Source organism: Patiria miniata, unplaced genomic scaffold, assembly GCF_015706575.1.
Source record: "Patiria miniata isolate m_02_andy unplaced genomic scaffold, ASM1570657v1 HiC_scaffold_2, whole genome shotgun sequence".
NCBI lineage: Eukaryota > Metazoa > Echinodermata > Asteroidea > Valvatida > Asterinidae > Patiria > Patiria miniata.
The window spans coordinates 19,099,313-19,120,192 of record NW_024037058.1 but is presented as its reverse complement, the minus strand read 5'-3'; the positions used below and the strand labels follow the sequence as shown (position 1 = coordinate 19,120,192).

At 45.5% G+C, this 20,880-nt stretch overlaps 2 protein-coding genes and 1 pseudogene across 2 annotated transcripts; all 3 read left to right on the top strand.

Moving 5' to 3' along the window:
• Positions 1-13,286: 13,286 nt before the first annotated feature.
• Positions 13,287-14,303, top strand: LOC119726434 (beta-1 adrenergic receptor-like). Its single transcript, XM_038198087.1, has one exon. It carries the CDS (start codon positions 13,287-13,289, stop codon positions 14,301-14,303), a length of 1,017 nt encoding a protein of 338 aa, XP_038054015.1.
• Positions 14,304-16,403: 2,100 nt separating this feature from the next.
• Positions 16,404-17,408, top strand: LOC119726433 (RYamide receptor-like). The gene has a single exon (XM_038198086.1). The coding sequence runs from the start codon at positions 16,404-16,406 to the stop codon at positions 17,406-17,408; it is 1,005 nt and encodes a 334-aa protein (XP_038054014.1).
• A 2,257-nt stretch (positions 17,409-19,665) lies between these two features.
• Positions 19,666-20,650, top strand: LOC119726432 (annotated as a pseudogene).
• The last annotated feature ends 230 nt before the right edge of the window (positions 20,651-20,880 follow it).

Here is a 20,880-nt window from a genome sequence, read left to right as displayed (position 1 = left end):
AAAAGAAAATTTGTTTAGAAACGGGTCTACATTTCAGGACGGATGTGCAGGTGCCCTTTTCACTTACCCCCCCCCCCCCCCCCAATGAAATGACCTTGCTACTATACTGTATTTTAGAGTTTCACCACGAAAAAAAATTAAGATTGTTTTCCTTTTCAATTGCTTTTTTCCTAGCAATATAATAGTTAGTCACTTTTGAATGACACATTTGAACGAAAACAGTCCGGCCACCGACGTTTAGTTATTGACTTTTTTCTTGAATTCTTTGGCTGCTTGAATCGCAGGGCAGGTATTTTGTGCACCCCCAAAAAGTAAAGCCCATTTTCAGAGGGTTGCAAACGCCCAAATTAAAATATAGGTTTCCCGACTATTTTAAAACATTTTTTCGTTCGAATTCACCGATTCTTATATTCTATTTCGTCTAGCAACATCAATTTAGTGCACTTTCAATGTTTAATTTCGTCTTTTGTCAGACAATGTAAAAGTTAGTCCAAACAAATTCAAACAATGAGCACACGTTTTTGACCCGGTGTATTCGATTTCGTCTCGTCTACGCCGAATCGTGTTGTTCGGAATTCAAATTCGTCTAATTTATTCATATATGACGAATTTGATCTCTGAATGCTGCCATTCGGCAACAGCTTAGACGGATTTGATCTGTAATTACGAACATTTTCGACCGGTGACTATAAAAAGGGTGAACGTACTGTGGCGGGAATATCTGTGACCCGATCCGTAGTCCCTATACCCAGACAACCTAGCTTAGGATCAGTATCCCAGCAGCCGGGAATGCAGGCCCGTTTGGATGGAAATATACCGCCCTATACGCGTAGCAGCACTCACCCATGCCCCTCAACCTCAAAGATGGACAAGGACAGACAATTAAGTACACAACAGTCAATGACCTCAATTACTGCTTGATTTATTTACACAGAATCAATGTCATATGATGGACCTCTCGTTAAATTATAATGTTAGCCTCTAATAAGTGATTGGTCTCCGAGCCTCTCAATTATCTCTGTAGGGGTAGCCTCGCATTAGCCGCTACGGTAAGGCAGTGCTGGGCAGCACGGCGATGCCTGGCTGGGGATAGCCTCTGAATCCCGGGTAAGAACCGTACGCCTCTAGCGTTCCTGTGCGCCTCCACTCTCCCGCCCTCGACCGTTTCCAGTCGCAATCCTTCCTCGAGGCGGCGGGTAGATGAGCGCGCCCTTCCGGTTCCGTCACGTTACAATCGGCAGATCGCTGTATGTCGCTCCGCCTCCAGTAGCCTCCGCGGACTCCGTGCCTCCTTATGCCAGCCCGACTTCACCGCACCACCCAGCACACGCCCGTCAGCGCGCGCAAGCTAATTTGCCTACCGTCTCTTCCCCGTAGATGATCTCGGCGTACGCTCGGAAGGTTGTGTCTGAGATAACCCTAATTTGTGACTGCGTGTGTCTGAGCTGTGTCTACCTGAGCTGAGTCTGTCTCGCAACTGCTCCGGGGCCTTATATAGGGCCCACAGCCGCGAGCGCGCCCTCTCTAGACTACGCTGCTATAGTAATTTGCGCCACAAAGCCTCCTTCTTAGCATGAACGTCCTCGTTCATAACAGCTAAAGACCTGATATTCAAAAGCAAATTACTCAAAACTTTCTTATCAAAGCTTTTAATCTAAACAACGAAAAGGTCCATAACTTCAACACGTCGGCGCCTCTTTATACATGCGCCTCATAACAGAAACATAGTTAACTTTATAAAACTCTGAGAAAACTTTATATAAAACTTTATAAACGTTTAAGAAACTTTAAGAAAACTTATATAAAGGTTATAGAAAACTGTGTATAAACTTAAGAAATGATGGCTTAGAGAAACGAGCCTAACTCATAGGAACCCGTACGAAACATGTTGCCTCTGTGATCTCTCGGTTGCGCTGTTACTTCTTGCGGAAATCTTGGTCGAACTGGACATCGTACACCCTCTCCAACCGCTGCTCACGAACTTTCACACCCTCCTTGTACTCGAGGGTGGTCGACACCTCCTTCACTCGGGTAACCCTGCCCCTCAGTACCTCTTCCAGGGATGTCACGTGGATTGGGCGCAGATCCTCTCGGATGTGCGCAGCTGCTCCGTTGTTGGGTGCTGCCTCAGCCGCCTCATGTTGTTGCAACTCTTCCGCCTCCTCTTCACTGCTCTCCCCGTGGTCCTGCTGGGCCATAAGGAGCATCCCCCGAGGCTTACCACCAAGTGGCTTACGCACTGGGACTGGCACATCTTCTTCTAGCAAGGACAAAGAGGCCGGTGACAAAGACAGTCCTCCACTCGCCTCCGGTCCTACAATCGAGAGATCCAGGGGGCCTCCTTGAGTGATTGTACTCTGCTTAGCGGACTTCCGCTTGGCTGGCGGTTCCTCCTGTGCCTCTGGCTCACTTTGAGTCGGTCGCTTCTCTCCCCGTGGTTGTTCGTCGACGTCGTCTTCCTGATGGAGTATACGTAGGGCCTCTGCCCATGTCTCAGCATCTCCAAGATCCTTCACCTTCCGTCCCTCTGTTCTCTTCACCACCATCCGTCTGGTCTCCTTTGCCGCTTTTTCTCCCTCTTCCGAACGTCGCCTCTGCGCCCGCTCTCTCTCAGTCTCCAAGGGAAGAAGATCCACCTCATGGATGTGGGCCTCGTGATTCTGACGGTAGTGTCTTCGCAAGTTATCCTTCCTCGTACTCTTGAAGGGACACCGTACGCACCAAGCGAAGATCTGAGACGGGCCATGACCCACCTGTCTATGTCGGGCCAGGCTGGTCCTGTGCTGAAACGTCAGTGAGCACTCTTCACATTGGAACTTTTTCTTTTCCTGCTCCTTCATTGTGTTCAGTCGTCGTCACCTAATAAGTAAACAATAAAAACAAATTGATAAGTTACTGAATTTGTACAGAATTATATACCGCCTAACGGAAACGGAGAGGTAGCCTCCTTTCCCTCCGTGGGTTTCTTCGATTCTGGCTTACAGGATCATTCTCCGTGTCCTGCATAGTCTCTGTAATTCCGTCTCCGTCAATGCTCCCTATGTCAAGTACTGGGTCAGTTTGTGTGTCCTCCTCTACACCTCTGTCAGGAATCGTTTCCTCGTCACTCCTCTGGTGATGCCTCCCTGCAGGCGATCGCTCCTGATCCACATGAGGCGGAGTTTCAGTGACTTGTCTCGGAGGTTCTGTTTGCCAAGACTCGATAGGAGTGCCTTTGTAAGGCTGCAGTCTATCGAAATGAACCACGAGCATTTTTCCTCTGGGTTTGTCTTGTATCCTGTAGTTTACGTCTGACAGCTTCCTTATGATGAGGTACGGCCCTTCCCATCTTGAAACTAACTTCTGGGAGGCCCCTTTCTTCCTTGCATGGTTATACAACCAGACGAAGTCACCTTCATTATAACCTGCACCCTCAACTCGTCTGTCATACGACAACTTTTGGCGTCTAGCACTAGTCTTGGTTTGTTCTCTGGCTCGCTCGTGGGCCTTTTGCATCCTCCTGCGCAACTCCTCCCCATAGTCTGTCTTTGGTTCCATGGCCTCGTCATCAGGAGGAGGCGCTTCTATAGTAAGGTCCACCGGCAGCATAACCTCCCTGCCCAACATGAGCATGTTCGGAGTCTCGCCTGTTGATTCTTGTGGTACCGATCTGTATGCGAATGTAGCAAAGGGGAGTTGCTGGTCCCAGTCTCTCTGGTTACGATGGGGGTCTAGCATCATCGCCACCGTATCGATAAGTGTTTTGTTATACCGCTCCACTAATCCATCTGATTTGGGGTTGTAGGCAACCGTGCGAGTTTTCTGAATGCCTAATATCTGACACATCTCGGCGAAGACGTCCGCCTCGAAGTTGCGACCCTGATCTGAGTGCAATTCCTTTGGTACGCCATATCGGCAAACGAAATTCTCTACAAATGCCTTGGCTACCGTCTCGGCTGTACTGTCGGGGAGGGCGTAAGCCTCCATCCACTTGGTGAAGTAGTCGGCTATAACTAGCACCCATTTGTTGCCTCTCTCCGTCTCCGGCATTGGGCCGACGAGATCCAACGCCACCCTTTCCATCGCAGCGCCGATTCGGTACTGTCTGAGTGGTGCACGCCTCTTCCGAGCAGGCGACTTTCGTTTAGCACAGATATTGCATTTCCTGCACCAGGCTCTCACGTCCGCCGCCATTCCAGACCAGTAATATCTCAACCTCAACTTGGCAAGTGTGCGACTGATTCCAAAGTGTCCTCCGGTCTTCCCTCCATGCAACTCATCCATCTTCGCCTCTCGAAGGCCGACTGGGAGGACTATCTGCCACTTTACCTCCCTACCGTCGTTCGATTCCCATCGCCGACATAACACTGACTGTCTCATCTCTAGTTGGTCCCATAGCGACCAATAAACTTTGACTGCAGTTGCACGGGAGGACATGCTCTTCCAATCTGGCCTCTGACCTGACTCCTCTTTCTCAAGTACTACCCAGGCAATGGAGGGGTCTTTCAGCTGACCCTCCCGCAATTCGTCTGTGGTAACGTTTGGCTCGGCAACAACCACTCTCACATCCGCCGGCATAGGTGCCTCTACAGTATCGTCGTCCACTCGTCCACACTGCTTGCACGGTCGACGTGACAGGCCGTCTGCATTTCCATGTTTCTTCCCAGGGCGATGAACTATTTCATAGTTGTACTGCCCAAGCACCTCCAGCCATCGAGCGATCTGCCCCTCTGGGTTCTTAAAAGTGACTAACCACTTTAATGCCGCATGGTCCGTTCGTACAGTTATCTCTTGTCCGCATAGGTACTGCTTGAAGTGTTTAAGATAGACAATAATTGCAAGGAGCTCTCTGCGCGTCACGCAATAATTCCTCTCAGGCTTGGAGAGTGTACGGCTCGCGTAGGCTATAACGCGCTCCTCTCCATTTTGCACTTGCGACAAAACAGCTCCGATGCCGACTCCGCTAGCATCTGTATCCAACAAGAACTTGCCCTCGGGTTCTGGGTATGCCAGTATTGGCGCCTCTTGCAGGTGAGTCTTCAAAGTTTGGAACGCCTCCTGGCATTCGTCACTCCAGTGGAAGACACGTGCTTTCTCAGTTAGCCTATGGAGCGGGCGAGCCACATCAGCAAAACCTCTGATGAATCTTCTATAATAGGAGGCCAACCCAAGAAAACTCCTCAGTCCTCGGACGTCAGTCGGAGTTGGCCAAGATCTTATCGCCTCCAGCTTGTCTGGATCGGTAGATACTCCCTCCGGGGACACCACATGTCCCAGATACTTAACCTGCTGTCGGAAGAGGTGGCATTTCCCTGGCTTTAATTTAAGTCCAGCCCCACGTAACCTCTGCAGAACCTCCCTCAAACGGTTGATTTCCTCCATGATGGTTCGTCCATATACAATAACATCGTCTAAATAGACGAGCAAGGTTTCCCACTGGAGGCCACGCATTATCCTCTCCATGAGCCTCTCGAATGTGGCGGGGGCATTGCACAGACCGAAGGGCATAACCCTCCAGCTGTACAATCCCCCGCGCACAACAAAGGCAGACTTCTTCTGAGCCTCTTCATCAAGTTCGACTTGCCAATAGCCGGAGGCAAGATCTAGGGTTGAAAACCATCTTGCCCCCGCTAGTGCGTCAAGGGTGTCATCGATTCGTGGGACGGGGTAAGCGTCCTTGATCGTCCTTTCATTGAGCCCTCTGTAATCCACACAAAACCTCTGCGTTCCGTCCTTTTTCCGAACGAGAACTACATTGGACGCCCACGGGCTGTCGGATGGCTCTATAATCCCCCGCTTTAACAAGTCATCCACTTGCGAGTCGATCTCCTTTTGCTTACACAGGGGTTGTCGCCTCGGTCTTTCCCTAACAGGTCTGGCACTTCCGGTGTCTATGGTGTGTTTCACCCTGTCAGTCCTCCCTATGTCGTGGTCTCCTCTGGAAAATACATCCGAGAACTCCGACAGCAACCCAGCAACGGCGTAATGATAGTGCGTATCTAGCCCCTCAACGCTTCGCTTCCAGAGGTCCTGAAGGTGTCCGGGGACATGAACATCTTCCGATCCTTTTTCCATAGCCTCCTGTCGCACCTCATCGACATCCTCTTCATCCACTGGGGTGAGGCAGGCGGCAGTAACCCCACAGCGCAAAACGCACTTCTGCCTCCCTGGGTTCAATACCCGCACCGGTAATGTATCTCCATCCATGTTCACCAGTGACCTCGCAACTATAAGACCCTTATCCGCTACCACGCCGCCTCCTTCGACTGGCTCTATCACACCAACATGACACAAATCAAGTGACTTATCCATCCTCCCTGGTATAATGGTTTCATGTCCCGGCGGTATGACAGTAGTTCTGGCTACCACAATCCTCGCGCATAACGCTGTTCCCCATCGGCTTGTACATTTGATGTGTTCTCCATGCAACACAAGCTCCAAGGCCTTAAAGTCCAACATTCCTCCCGTTGGTATGAGAAAGTCCATTCCCAGAATTCCTTGTGCATTAACCTTTGCAAAAACTGCACGTACTGGAAAAATAGTTCTTCCTACCTGAACCTCAATTTGTGCCACACCCAAAGTTTCTATCGGTGTCCCATCCGCCTGAAACACTTTTAAGCCATCTGTCTCTAGCCTCGGCCGCCTCTCAGCTGGAATTCTGTAATACACCTCGGCTGAAATAACTGTATCAGTGGTTCCGGTATCCACAAGGAGCGGAATGTCAAGGGAACGAATTTTCCCCTTAACATAAAGTCCTTTCTTGGGAGAAATTGTGGGCACAAGTACCTTCCGTTCAACTACCGGGATGTTACTACTTGAGGTTGGTTTTAGATTGAGGGTTGACCCTGCTGTGGTTTCAGCCCTTCCTCGGGTCCTAGGAGAGGCTGATTGCCGTTTCCCTGAGGCTTAGTTTTATTTCTCTTTTCCGGACAATCTCGTAAAAAGTGTCCATACCCTTGACAATGATAGCACTGGTCGCCTGGGGTTGCACGTCGCCTCTGGTGGAAACGGTATACCCTGGTGTCACGCCTCTTCTTTGTTTGACCCCCCTCGTCCAAAGTTTGGTCCGTCTGTCGTTCTGCGCCATGCTGAACGACATCCTCCACGGCGTCCTCCAGCACCCTACATTTTCCAGTGCCGAACTTGGGCCCATTCCTTTGAGCCTCAATCTTCTCGAAGTTTTCAGTTGCTAAGGCTGCCCGTATCGCCTCATCAAGTGTGGAAGGGTTGGCCCGGAATACCCCCTCTCGAATAGACTGACTAGCTATCGCATCAGAGAAGTGTCCTCTTGCGAGGCGGTCCCTTGCGGTTTCCGTAAACTCCGGGTACGAAAATGATGCCAATTCACGTACCGCCTGGCCGAGCTCCTGTATGGTTTCCTTCGGCTTCTGCCTCCTATTCCTTAACTCCAGGAGGAAATTTTCTGCGCGCTCTCCAGGTCCAAAACGCCCATCCAAAAGCTTGAGAAGTTCGCTGTATGAATGCCTCTTCTTCTCTCCGTCCCCATGGTGAAGAAGTATCTTTAGTGCCGGACCCTGGAGGCTCGCCGACAGAAACACCGCCGCCTCCTCGTCATCCCATCTATTTGCTATTTTACATGACTCAAAGTGTTCCTTGTAGTCTATCCACGGTTGTTTACCTCCAAAGCGGTCTGGGACAATCCTTGGGCGACCCGAGCTCTTAGTCAGCCTCTCTTGTAACTGCTTCTCACCGATTATTTTTTGATCTCGTTTAAGAGGCCATGGTGTCTCCTTATAAGAGGCTCCTGCGCCTCCTATTTCACGAGCTGGCTCCTCACTTTTCTCTAGTTCACTTATGACCTCCACTGGCTTCGGTAACTCCGCGATTGCCTCCACAGGTGGCGTTGTGTCTCCTCTAATGCCAGTAGATTGTGCCTGTGGCATCCAAGACTTATTCTTCTTCATGATACTTCTCGGAGGCGTCCAGTTACCTCCAGTAGCCTCCTGCCCTATGTCCTGCACCTAGGAAATTGAGGCAAGTCCAGTGTGTACCCCTGAATCCAGCGAAGTCCCCTGACCTATGCTCTTCCAAGCATCCTCTAGTCGTGATATCCTACTCATTAGTTTCTCTATTGTAGCCTCCTGGCGTGAACTCTCCTCCATTGAACGCTGGAGCTCATCCTCCCTTCCCTGGAGGTCCACTCGGAGACTGTCAACCTCCCCCTGAAGTTCCTTAGCAGTCTGGTCTGTCATTATGAGTTTGTGTCTTCGTCTTATTTAAATTAAGTCTGATCTATTTAAGGCGTCCTATCAATTAATAATTGTCCTCGCCTCCCCAAGGATGAGAACGTGGGCAAATGGCAGCTAGGCGTATAATCCCACTTCTGACACCATTTGTGGCGGGAATATCCGTGACCCGATCCGTAGTCCCTATACCCAGACAACCTAGCTTAGGATCAGTATCCCAGCAGCCGGGAATGCAGGCCCGTTTGGATGGAAATATACCGCCCTATACGCGTAGCAGCACTCACCCATGCCCCTCAACCTCAAAGATGGACAAGGACAGACAATTAAGTACACAACAGTCAATGACCTCAATTACTGCTTGATTTATTTACACAGAATCAATGTCATATGATGGACCTCTCGTTAAATTATAATGTTAGCCTCTAATAAGTGATTGGTCTCCGAGCCTCTCAATTATCTCTGTAGGGGTAGCCTCGCATTTAGCCGCTACGGTAAGGCAGTGCTGGGCAGCACGGCGATGCCTGGCTGGGGATAGCCTCTGAATCCCGGGTAAGAACCGTACGCCTCTAGCGTTCCTGTGCGCCTCCACTCTCCCGCCCTCGACCGTTTCCAGTCGCAATCCTTCCTCGAGGCGGCGGGTAGATGAGCGCGCCCTTCCGGCTCCGTCACGTTACAATCGGCAGATCGCTGTATGTCGCTCCGCCTCCAGTAGCCTCCGCGGACTCCGTGCCTCCTTATGCCAGCCCGACTTCACCGCACCACCCAGCACACGCCCGTCAGCGCGCGCAAGCTAATTTGCCTACCGTCTCTTCCCCGTAGATGATCTCGGCGTACGCTCGGAAGGTTGTGTCTGAGATAAGCCTAATTTGTGACTGCGTGTGTCTGAGCTGTGTCTACCTGAGCTGAGTCTGTCTCGCAACTGCTCCGGGGCCTTATATAGGGCCCACAGCCGCGAGCGCGCCCTCTCTAGACTACGCTGCTATAGTAATTTGCGCCACAGTACTTTGAAATTGAGTGGTGAATAACTAAAATAATTGGTTTTGTTAAAAGCATGTGAATTTTTTTCCCAGACGAAATTGAATATTACAATTGGTGAATCTGAATGAAAAATGTTTTAAAATAGCCGGGAAAAACCTATTATAAGTATAGTAATAAATTAATAATTATTTTTTTTATTAAAACAAACATACAAATTGAAAATTTGTTAAGAGAAAAAAAAAGCAAATTGTTAGCTTCGATAAAACCTTCCAATTACGTAGTATTCCAATTACGTAGTATTCATTTAGCTCTTTTTTCCATTTTGTCTACTTCAAGAATTTTATTGTTGAAAATTATTTTCCACATTATTTTGTATAATCATATAGGTTTTCCCGGCTTTTAAAAAAAAAATTGCATTCAAAGTCACCAACAATATCATTTAATTTCGTCCACGAAAAATTTCACACGCTTTTAACAATACCAATTTATTAGTCATTTACCATTCAATACGGGGGATTCCCAATAGTGCGCCTCCAAGAGTTTGCAACGCGTTGGCCAATCACAATGCGCGAAATCAGTCGACCTTTTCCAAACGCGCATTGGGTCGACAGATTTTGCGCATTGTGATTGGCCAACGCGTTGCAAACTCTTGGAGGCGCACTATTGGGAATCGCCCGTATTATAAAGTTTGGTCACCCTCTTTATCGGGTCAAGAAATAGTCGTCATTACAGATCAAATTCGTCTGAGGTGTTGCCGAATGGCAGCATTCGGAGATCAAATTCGTCTCATATAATTCAATTAGACGAATCTGATTTCTGAATAACACGATTCGGCGTACACGAGACGAAATTGTAATACTCCTGGTCAAAAACGTGTTCTCATTGTGTTAGTTTAATTTGAAATCGTCTGACAAAAGACGAAATTAAATATTGGAAGCGCACTAAATCGTTGTTGCTGGACGAATTTGAATATAAGAATCGGTGAATTCGAACGAAAGAAAGTTTTAAAATAGCCGGGAAAAAAACCTACCTTAAATCATTGAGTTTCGTATACTTCGAGAAAATTGATAGATTTAAAACAAAAAGAGATGTCATTCCTCCTTTTTTTTAATCTCTCACAATTACTGCTCGAGTTCTCTCTTTTGAAAAACAACAACAACAACTTGCCCTTACTCTTAGCTTTAATAACCCAGAAACATCAACGCGGTAACATCATTATCGCCGTATCTTTTGTATTTGGATTCGTGTGCAGTTGAAATGTAGGTCATCGCCATCCACATTACTAGGAAATATAACATTAATAAAGAGCATGTGCGTATGCGAAAATTAATCAAATAATACATTGAGGACAAGCCCCAGGAGAGAAACAGGATGTGAATTACACTCATTTAGCATACGTGGAACATATCAAGTGAGTGAATTTTCTTTCTTAAATGTGTTTCATGAAAGCGAGACAGTCTTTTATACTCGTCGATGAAGTAAAATGTAATTTTGTTAATGGTTCCGAGGCGCTGGAGAATTTTCATTATGGGAGGTTTAATTTCTGACCACTTTAATCATTTTTTTTTGAGGAAAAGATGGTTGTGTACGCAGTGCCTGCCTTTATGGCGACGTCACTAAAAAAAAAATAATTGCACGGCCCCCGTTGCCCCCGCCCCCGGATCCACCCTTGTGTTTGCCTACAGGTCGACTATGATACTTGCACATCTTCGCTGCCCTCAAACATTTCAGGAAACAAGCACCAAGTGGTACAACCCATGGCGGCCCAGTAACATGTGAAGACGGCTTACAGCATCGTCTGTGCGCGTACCTGGTCCTAGCCTTTCACCAAGGCCATCGTGGCTTAACTTGCCCGCATTAGACGAAGCGGCGAAACAAGTGAAGCGACTGGAGCGGGAGACCACACACGCGAGTGGCGAAGCCACGAGGGCCTTTTCTAACTTGTCAACACATTCTTATGTTTTCCTTAATGATCTCGATTTTTGCTATCCCCAAAAGGGTAGCAAAATTCCAACCAATCATCAGCCTTTTAGTGCGTGCGTGGCCGGCTACTACCCGGACGCGTCGACGCGCCCGGATGCTTGCACAACATTTAAAAACAAAAAATGCGAGTCTAGTTTTCCACGAGACCGTGACCGCGTAATTGTTCTTACTTTGTCTTATTTAAATTGTACTTATAAAAGTTTTCCAAGAAATTGTTTGATTGTATGAACGTATTTTTCATCTGAACGTACAGTTATTTGCTCTTAAACGTTTTCCTTATTCACCCTTCTTTTAAATATGGAAGCGACTTGGAAAAATCCGCTTTGTGATTGGTTAACCTTCAGCACTCTTCTTATTTGCATAAAAACTATGAATAAGTCAACAAAATCAAGTTGGAAAAGGCCTCGTGGCTTTGCCACTCGTGCGTGCTGACTTAATCTTTGCTCTAGTCGCTTCGGGTCTTCGCAGCTCCGTCGCTCTAAGCAACGATGGCCTTGGTGAAAGGCTAACCCGGTCCGTATACCCACGTACCAACTGTTTTAAAACCTTGAAATAACGCCAAGTTGGCATTATTTTTGTTCTCCTTTTATTTTATTTTTTGGTCCACGCGTCCACCTTTCGTTTCAAGAATCTTATCCTGGATAATTATTTTCATAAGGAAAGCAACTTTCTCTGTTATTTATTTTATAATTTACTGTTGATGCACAGCAAATGTAGGAACGTAGATTTGCTTTGCTCCAACAGGATATTAATTTTTGAATAAATAAAAGAGAACCTTGCCTCTTTTTTTTTCTTCAAAATTTACTAATTAATGTTCACGTTATGAAAAACAAAGAGGCCGACTTGCTTTTTTAAACTTTACAGAACCCGGCAACAGCATGGCAGGATGCAAGAATCGCCCCATCTTTTGTGAGGCAAATGTTAGATTCGGTGCCGAGAATTCAATGTTGCCTAGCCAATTACCGTATGTGCCCGGAACACAACTACGTGCGCACACACCGTCGGTTCAGTTTAAGCAAAGGATTCCTCCTCGAGAAAATGAATCAAGCATGAAATCCATTTTCAAGGACACGCCCTGCGCATGGGCCCGGTTACATTAACCCAAAACCCTCTCTTAAATGTTTCCTACAGGTCGTCTCTGAAACAGACTTGCTCAGATCTCCTCTCAAGCATGCGAATACAAAAAATATGTTACACAGCCATTTTTGTCTAGACGGATCAAGCTCGCGAAATCGTTCTGCTAGAAAGAGATTCGTAAAAAGAGTACATGTTTTACGATATTTTGTTTCCTAATTTCAAGAATTCGGGGATTACACATACCGTCATACTTAGTCCCTTCTTGGTACTCACATAAAAATTAATAATCGTTGAAAACGTTTATCACCTTTCTGAAGTTGAAGGAGCTTCGAAATGTCCCCTCTTTTCCAATCAAAATATTGGGTTTTCTTAAGAAGGAAGGGTTTTTAGACTGAAAGACTGTTCCTTAGGGAGTGATTAACGTTAACAATCGGCCCTATAGGCTCCTTCGTGTAAAAGGCTTCTGCTTTGCACCTTTCGGTAAAAAAAAATATTTCTTTTCCTTTTAATTGGATGATGTTACAAAAATGGCCCCTATACCTTGCTTCACAAAAACGGCTCCTATAGAACAAAACTACTGGACCGAATCGGGCGACCTTGCCTTTACTTTTCTTCTAAACAGATTTTTCAAGCATTCTTTGGTATAATGGTGTGAGTCTCACTGGGTAGTGGAAGTATACCATTCCGGTTTTTCTTCCCACCACCCTGTATAGAAGGAGCAATGTATTATCCATCATTTAACCTTCCCCAAAAAAAATGCACTTTGTTTTAATACCCAAAGCGTCCTATGATAAACTGGTACAGATATGCAATTGTGGAAGTGACGAATGGATCTTGTTATAGCCTGGCCGATTCCATTCAAAGCTCCTATCGGTATTCTGTATACGGATACAGGCTATTTCCATGAGTATCGTCACGTTTATTGGACAAGAAATTCTGGTCAGGATCGCTTATAACGGATGCGTCATCTGGTACGGTCGTCTCTTGATGTCTTGCGACCAAAGAGGTTTCACGTACAGGAAGATTAGACTCCAACACCTTTTTTGTTCTATAAAAAAAGCAATGGAAAAGATACTAGTTTTACGAATTTATAAGACTATCGTGGGCATTATTGGCATCTTGGGCAACGGTCTCGTCTGTCTTGTCATTGGTAAAGTTTCATCGATGCAGACTCGCACCAACGCCTTCATCTTCCACCAAGCCGTGGTGGATGTCTTGGGCTCGACTATGATTCTCCTACAGAGTGAAGTTCCGCTGCCCGAACCCCTACCCGACAGTGCCCAGGGGTACTTCATCTGCGTCATCTGGAACAGTAACTTTGTACTTTTTCTCCTGTTTGTAATTTCAACTTATAATCTGCTGTCATTAACCATGGAGAGGTACTTCGCCATCGTTTATCCTTTCAAGTACCAAGCGGCGTTCGCTGCGCATCCACGGCTGAAAGTCGGCCTGATCATCGCCGGCTGTTGGGTCCTCGGAGTCGCAATCAAGGCCTACGTTGCAGTGATCTTTGAGTTCTCTAACGGCAAGTGTGTGGCGAGGGATATCCCAATCTCCCAGGTCATGGGGATCCTGACGGCCGTCCTGCAGTACGTGGTACCGGTGGCAGTGATGCTGTTCGCGCACATCCGTATCAGCATGGAGCTCAAGAGAGGAGCGGCCCGGGTGGGACCGGCACCAGCACCGGCACCGACGGATGCGGCACCCGCTGCCGGTACATCCAACTCACACACCGCCCAGCCAGCACCGAATATGATGGAATCCCTCATGCAGGCCAGACGCAACACCTTCAAGACCCTACTGATCGTCTTCATCACGTTTGTATTCTGCTGGACACCAAACCAGTTTCTGTTCTTCATGTTCAATGTCGGTTGGACGGTGCACGATAAGTGGTACTACCTTCTGTCTGTGGCGATGGTGGCCACCAACTGCTGCGTCAACCCGGTCATCTACGCCTTCAAGTACCGGCAGTTTCGCAACGGATTTTGGGAGATGGTCGGACGTGGAAAACGCAAGCGCAATATGCCTAATAATGCGATCGCTACACACCAAATTAGCCGCCAAATCCCAAACGAATGAAATCGAACATTGAAAACTCATATAATAGTTGCATGTTTCAAGTTTGATTTATTTCATGCACTCATGATATCCCGAGGTATAGGTACTCATAGTAGAGTGAAATGATTCTTGGGTTGTTTTTTTTTTCGAAATGAATCTTGGACAGTTTTTGAATAGATGAGGGAAAGAATAATTATAAAGAATTCGAGAAAAATGAGTACCTCGTCCACAAGTGTCTCATATTCGAAACGTTGAAAAACGGCACTAAATAGTTCAGAAGGATTGACCTATCTGTTTGTGAACTCATCGGCAACTGTTTATTTATTATCGCTGCGCCGAATAGCAAAACGAACTACTAATTTAAATTTTCCTACGGTGCGTCTTTAGACGCACCGTTGGAAAGGCCTTCTTTCGTTGATTACTTCAAAATGATAGCTTGCCAGAAAGATTAATTTCACAGGGAGTTTAGTCCACTTACTATCTTTCAACCAAGTATGTTTTTCAACAATAATACGCCAGTTACTTTTTTCGATGGCTGCAAATGATGGACTATAGCTTTAATGAAATTTAAACATTTCCTTCGGAAATGAACACAAGTTGCTCCAAAAATTATGATTGAGACGTGTGACAAAAATGTAACATTTGTATGATTTATGATACGACTAACATTGGAATCATAATACCCGTGGGGGAACATTGGAGCCTTTCCATGCAATTTCCTGAAAGCGATTTTCGCGTCAAAACGCTCATAAGCAAGCCCTTCTTCCGGGCACCCGACGTATTTTTTGGTGGTATATACATTATTTCATTGTTTTTCAAAGGCCCGTCGGTCGCATCACGAACCGGCGTATCTCCATTTTTGGCCAAATTGAGTTTTTGTCATCAACGTTTTTATTTCATCAAAATGCTCATCCTTACAAAGCTTTATTCCGATCTGAGTTCTGATTAACTAAAAACACTTATTAGACTCTGCGGTGTATCTTTAAAAACTGAAATCATTAACCACGAAGCGACGTTTTACGATTCGCCGCTTTATACGCAAATTTCCATAGTGCTATGACGTCACCAAGGAGCATCAACATGAAAAGTGTGCATTTAGAGTTGCACGAACCATTACGCGCGTTGTATGAAATACGATAACCATGATAGAAATCTGTTTCAGGAAGTGACGTGTATCTTGGGAATCGAATTTCTTAAAAACTAAGCAACTCAGATGTAAACGGATTGCATACGATGAAGTTTAATCTATAATTTACTAGCAAAAACCGAAAAAGCTTGAAATCTTACACAGGAAGTAAAAGGAATGAGCCTGCAAAAATATGACCAACTTGAAATTGTTTTTTCTCAATACGCTAAAAAAAAAAAAAATGGGTTACGTCGGTTCGTGGTGCAACCGACATGCATATATGCATGTATATCACAAGACAATAATAAAATGCACGTTCCTTTGTGTATAAATTGTGAACATGTACAAAATGTTTGGAGATAAATCATAGAAATGTGTGTATAATAATATTACTGTTTCAACAAATTATTCTTCAAAAACAATAACCTTCTTATTAAATGTCTCAAGGATAGCCAACTGAAAGTTGAGGTCAAAGTGGATATCGTGAAATCTTGATGCACACGTGTAGTTGAAATGCCAAACAGAGGTGTTGTAATTTTTTCCGGACTCAGTTGAAATTCCATAATGCTCGCCAAAAGAAATGTAAGGTTTATTTCGTAAACGAAGCGTATTTACGACAACTATCGTTTTTCTTTGTCATACTCATTTGGATGATTCAATCCACTTTGCGAGACAATTCTCATGGTGCAGATTATTATGGGAGTGACGAGCATCATCTTGGTAGCCTGACCGATTCCACTCATGATAGCTCCTATCCCAACACGACGTACGAGTACTCTGTATTATGCATACGGAGACAAGCTATTCGCATAATAATATCTTCACGTTTATTGGACAAGAGCTACTCAGCAGGAACGCTTATAAAGGATGCGTCAACTGGTACGGTCGTCTCTTGATGTCTTGCGATCAAAGAGGTTTCAAGTTTATGTAGACAAAAACTTGTACACCCTTTTAATCAAATAGCTGCACATAATAGGCCTATTGCTGATATAGACATGGAAAAGATACTAGTTTTACGGATCTATAAGACTATCGTGGGCATTATTGGCATCTTAGGCAACGGTCTCGTCTGTCTCGTCATCGGTAAAGTCTCATCGATGCAGACTCGCACCAACGCCTTCATCTTCCACCAAGCCGTGGTGGATGTCTTGGGCTCAACTATGATTCTCCTACAGAGTGAAGTTCCGCTGCCCGAACCCCTACCCGACAGCGCCCAGGGGTACTTCATCTGCGTCTTCTGGAACAGTAACTTTGTACTTTATCTCCTGTTCTTAATTTCAACTTTTAATCTGCTGTCATTGACCATGAAGAGGTACTTCGCCATCGTTTATCCTTTCAAGTACCAAGCGGCGTTCACTGCGCACCCACGGCTGAAAGTCGGCTTGATTATTGCCGGCTGTTGGGTCCTCGGAGTCGCAATCAAGGCCTACGTTGCAGTGATCTTTGAGTTCTCCAACGGCAAGTGTGTGGCGAGGGATATCCCAATCTCCCAGGTCATGGGGATCCTGACGGCCGTCCTGCAGTACGTGGTACCGGTGGCAGTGATGCTGTTCGCGCACATCCGTATCAGCATGGAGCTCAAGAGAGGAGCGGCCCGGGTGGGACCGGCACCAGCACCGGCACCGACGGCTGCGGCACCCACTGCCGGTACATCCAACTCACACACCGCCCAGCCAGCACCGAATATGATGGAATCCCTCATGCAGGCCAGACGCAACACCTTCAAGACCTTACTGATCGTCTTCATCACGTTCTTGGTCTGCTGGACACCAAACCAGTTTCTGTTCTTCATGTTCAATGTCGGTTGGACGGTGCACGATAAGTGGTACTACCTTCTGTCTGTGGCGATGGTGGCCACCAACTGCTGCGTCAACCCGGTCATCTACGCCTTCAAGTACCGGCAGTTTCGCAACGGATTTTGGGAGATGGTCGGACGTGGAAAACGCAACCGCAATGCGATCGCTACTCACCAAATTAGCCGCCAAATCCAAAACGAATGAACTCGAACATTGAAAACTCATATAATAGTTGCATGCTTCAAGTTTGATTTAATTTCATGCACTCATGATATCCCGAGGTATAGGTACTCATAGTAGAGTTAAATGATTCTTGGGGTGGTTTTTTTTTCGAAATGAATCTTGGACAGTTTTTGAATAGATGGGGGAAAGAATAATTATAAAGAATTCGAGAAAAATGAGCATCTCGTCCACAGGTTTCTCATATTAGCAACGTTGAAAAACGGCACTAAATAGTTCATCAGGATTGACTTATCAGTTTGTGAACTCATCGGGAACTGTTTATTGTTTTTGGAAAGTAAGCTTTAACATCCAAATGTCCAATGCAAGTATACGGTGAAAATTATATTATTGAAAGTTTGAAAGATTCGCATTTCTTCAGTTTAAATCGAAATCATGCCGCCTAATCATGTAAAAGTGTGAATAATAATCATACGTTATGTATATTTATGAACAACGGTTTCCAATAACTTGTACAGATATGTCGCACATAATTATCAGAATTTATCGTATTTGTTCACAGAGCCTTTGAAAAAATCCAAACCGCATTAATTGCAGAAAAAGGTGTAAACAAAAAAGTGTTTTATTTCTTATATTGTTATGGGATTTCGTGTGCCTGGCAGAAGGGCGTATGCGCGTATACGCCATTTTGCGCGAAACGCGTTATCACCAAAATGCTCCCAGCAAAAGGGCATATCCAGAAAACTGCCTCTATTTTAATGAAAATTAACAATTTCCTTCGGAAATGAACACAAGTTGCTCCAAAAATTATGATTGAGACGTGTGACAAAAATGTAACATTTGTACGATTTATGATACGCGTGGGAGATCATTGGATTCATAATGCGCGTGCATGGGGGAACATTGGAGCCTTTCCATGCAATTTTCCTGAAAGCGATTTTCGCGTCAAAACGCTCATAAGCAAGCCCTTCTTCCGGGCACCCGACGTATTTGTTGGTGGTATATACATTATTTCATTGTTTTTCAAAGGCCCGTCGGTCGCATCACGAACCGGCGTATCTCAATTTTTGGCCAAATTGAGTTTTTGTCATCAACGTTTTTATTTCTTCAGAATGCTCATCCTTACAAAGGTTTATTCCGATCTGAGTTCTGATTAACTAAAAACACTAATTAGACTCTGCGGTGTGTCTTTAAAAACTCTGAAATCATTAACCACGAAGCGACGTTTTACGATACGCCGCTTTACACGCTAATTTCCATAGTGATATGACGTCACCAAGGAGCATCAACATGAAAAGCGTGCATTTAGAGTTCTACGAACCGATGTATACGGCCACTATTACGCGCGTTGTATGAAATACGATAACCATGATAGAAATCTGTTTCAGGAAGTGACGTGTATCTTGGGAATCGAATTTCTTAAAAACTAAGCAACTCAGATGCAAACGGATTGCATACGATGAAGTTTAATCTATAATTAACTAGCAAAAACTAAAAAGTTTGAAATCTTACACAGGAAGTAAAAGGAATGAACCTGCAAAAATATGACCAACTTGAAATTTTTTTTTTTCCTCAAAACGCAAAAAAAAAGGTTACGTCGGTTCGTGGTGCAACCGACATGCATATACATTGTATATCACAAGACAATATAAATAAAATGCGCGTTCATTTTGTAAAAATTGTGAACATGTACAAATGTATGGAGATAACTTGAATTATAGAAATGTGTGTATAATAATTTTGTATGTTACAACAAATTATTCTTCAAAAATAATAACCTTCTTATTGAACGTCTCAAGGATAGCCAACTGAACGAAGATGTCAAAGAGGAAATCGTGAAATCTGGATGGGCTCACGTGTAGTTGAAATGCCGAACAGTGGTTGGGTTTTTTTCCAGAATGAAATGTTTATTTCGTAAACGAAGCGTGTTTTCAAAAAATATCATTTTTCTTTTTAATACTCATTCGGATGATTCAATCCACTTTGCGATAATTCTCCCGGTGCAGATTATTTTGGGATTAACGAACGTCCTAGCCTGGTCGATTCCATACATTACAGTACCAGTACTCAGTATCATTCATATAGAGACAGGCTATTCGCATAATAATAACTTCATGTTCAGTGGACGAGAGCTCAGCAGGAACGCTTATAAAGGATGTGTCAACTGGTACGGTGGTCTCTTGATGTCTTGCAACCAATGTGGTTTCAAGTTTGTGTACAAAAACTTGTACACCCTTTTACTCAAATAGCTGCACACAATTGGCCTATTGCTGATATAGACATGGAAAAGATACTAGTTTTACGAATCTATAAGACTATCGTGGGCATTATTGGCATCTTGGGCAACGGTCTCGTCTGTCTCGTCATCGGTAAAGTCTCATCGCTGCAGACTCGCACCAACGCCTTCATCTTCCACCAAGCCGTGGTAGATGTCTTGGGCTCGACTATGATTCTCCTGCAGAGTGAAGTTCCGCTGCCCGAACCCCTGCCCTACAGTGCCCAGGGGTACTTCATCTGCGTCATCTGGAACAGTAACTTCGTCCTGTTCCTCATGTTTGTAATATCGACTTTCAACCTGTTGTCGTTGACCATGGAGAGGTACTTCGCCATCGTTCATCCGTTTAAGTACCAAGCGGCAATCGCTGTACGCCCACGGCTGAAAGTCGGCTTGATCATTGTTGGTTGTTGGGTCCTCGGAGTCGCAATCAAGTCTTACGGTCTGGTGATATTCGAGTTTCCGAACGGCAGGTGTGTGGCAAGAGATATCCCGATTTCCCAGGTCATGGGGATCCTGACTGTTTTCATGCAGTACGTGGTACCGGTGGCAATTATGCTGTTCGCGTACATCCGTATCAGAGAGGAGCAGCCAGGGTGGGACCGGCACCAGCACCGGCACCGGCGGCCCTGGCACCCGCTGCCGGTACATCCAACTCGGATACCTCTCGACCAGCACCGAATATGATGGAATCCCTCATGCAGGCCAGACGCAACACCTTCAAGACACTACTGATCGTCTTCATCACGTCTGCTGGACACCAAACCAGTTTCTGTTCTTCATGTTCACTGTCGGTTGGACGGTGCACGATAAGTGGCACTACCTTCTGTCTGTGGCGATGGTGGCCACCAACTGCTGCGTCAACCCGGTCATCTACGCCTTCAAGTACCGGCAGTTTCGCAACGGATTTTGGGAGATGGTCGGACGCGGAAAACGCAACCGCAATGCGATCACTACTCACCAAATTAGCCACCAGATCCCAAACGAATGAAATCGAACAATGAAAACTCAGATAATAGTTTGGTGCTTCAAGTTAGATTTATTTCATGCACTCACAAGTATTATGTATGATACACGGAATTGTAACCAAAGGCTAGTAAAGATGACTCAGTGTAAAACTCATAGTGGAGTGGCATACGCTTTCTTCGAAAAAAATCTTGGAAAGTTTGAAATAGATGACGGAAAGAATACAAAGGAGAGACATGTATACCTTCCCTATCT

Excerpts from the sequence above, each read along its gene's own strand:
- LOC119726434 (XM_038198087.1), top strand. The coding sequence starts at position 13,287 with ATGGAAAAGATACTAGTTTTACGAATTTATAAGACTATCGTGGGCATT.
- LOC119726433 (XM_038198086.1), top strand. The coding sequence starts at position 16,404 with ATGGAAAAGATACTAGTTTTACGGATCTATAAGACTATCGTGGGCATT.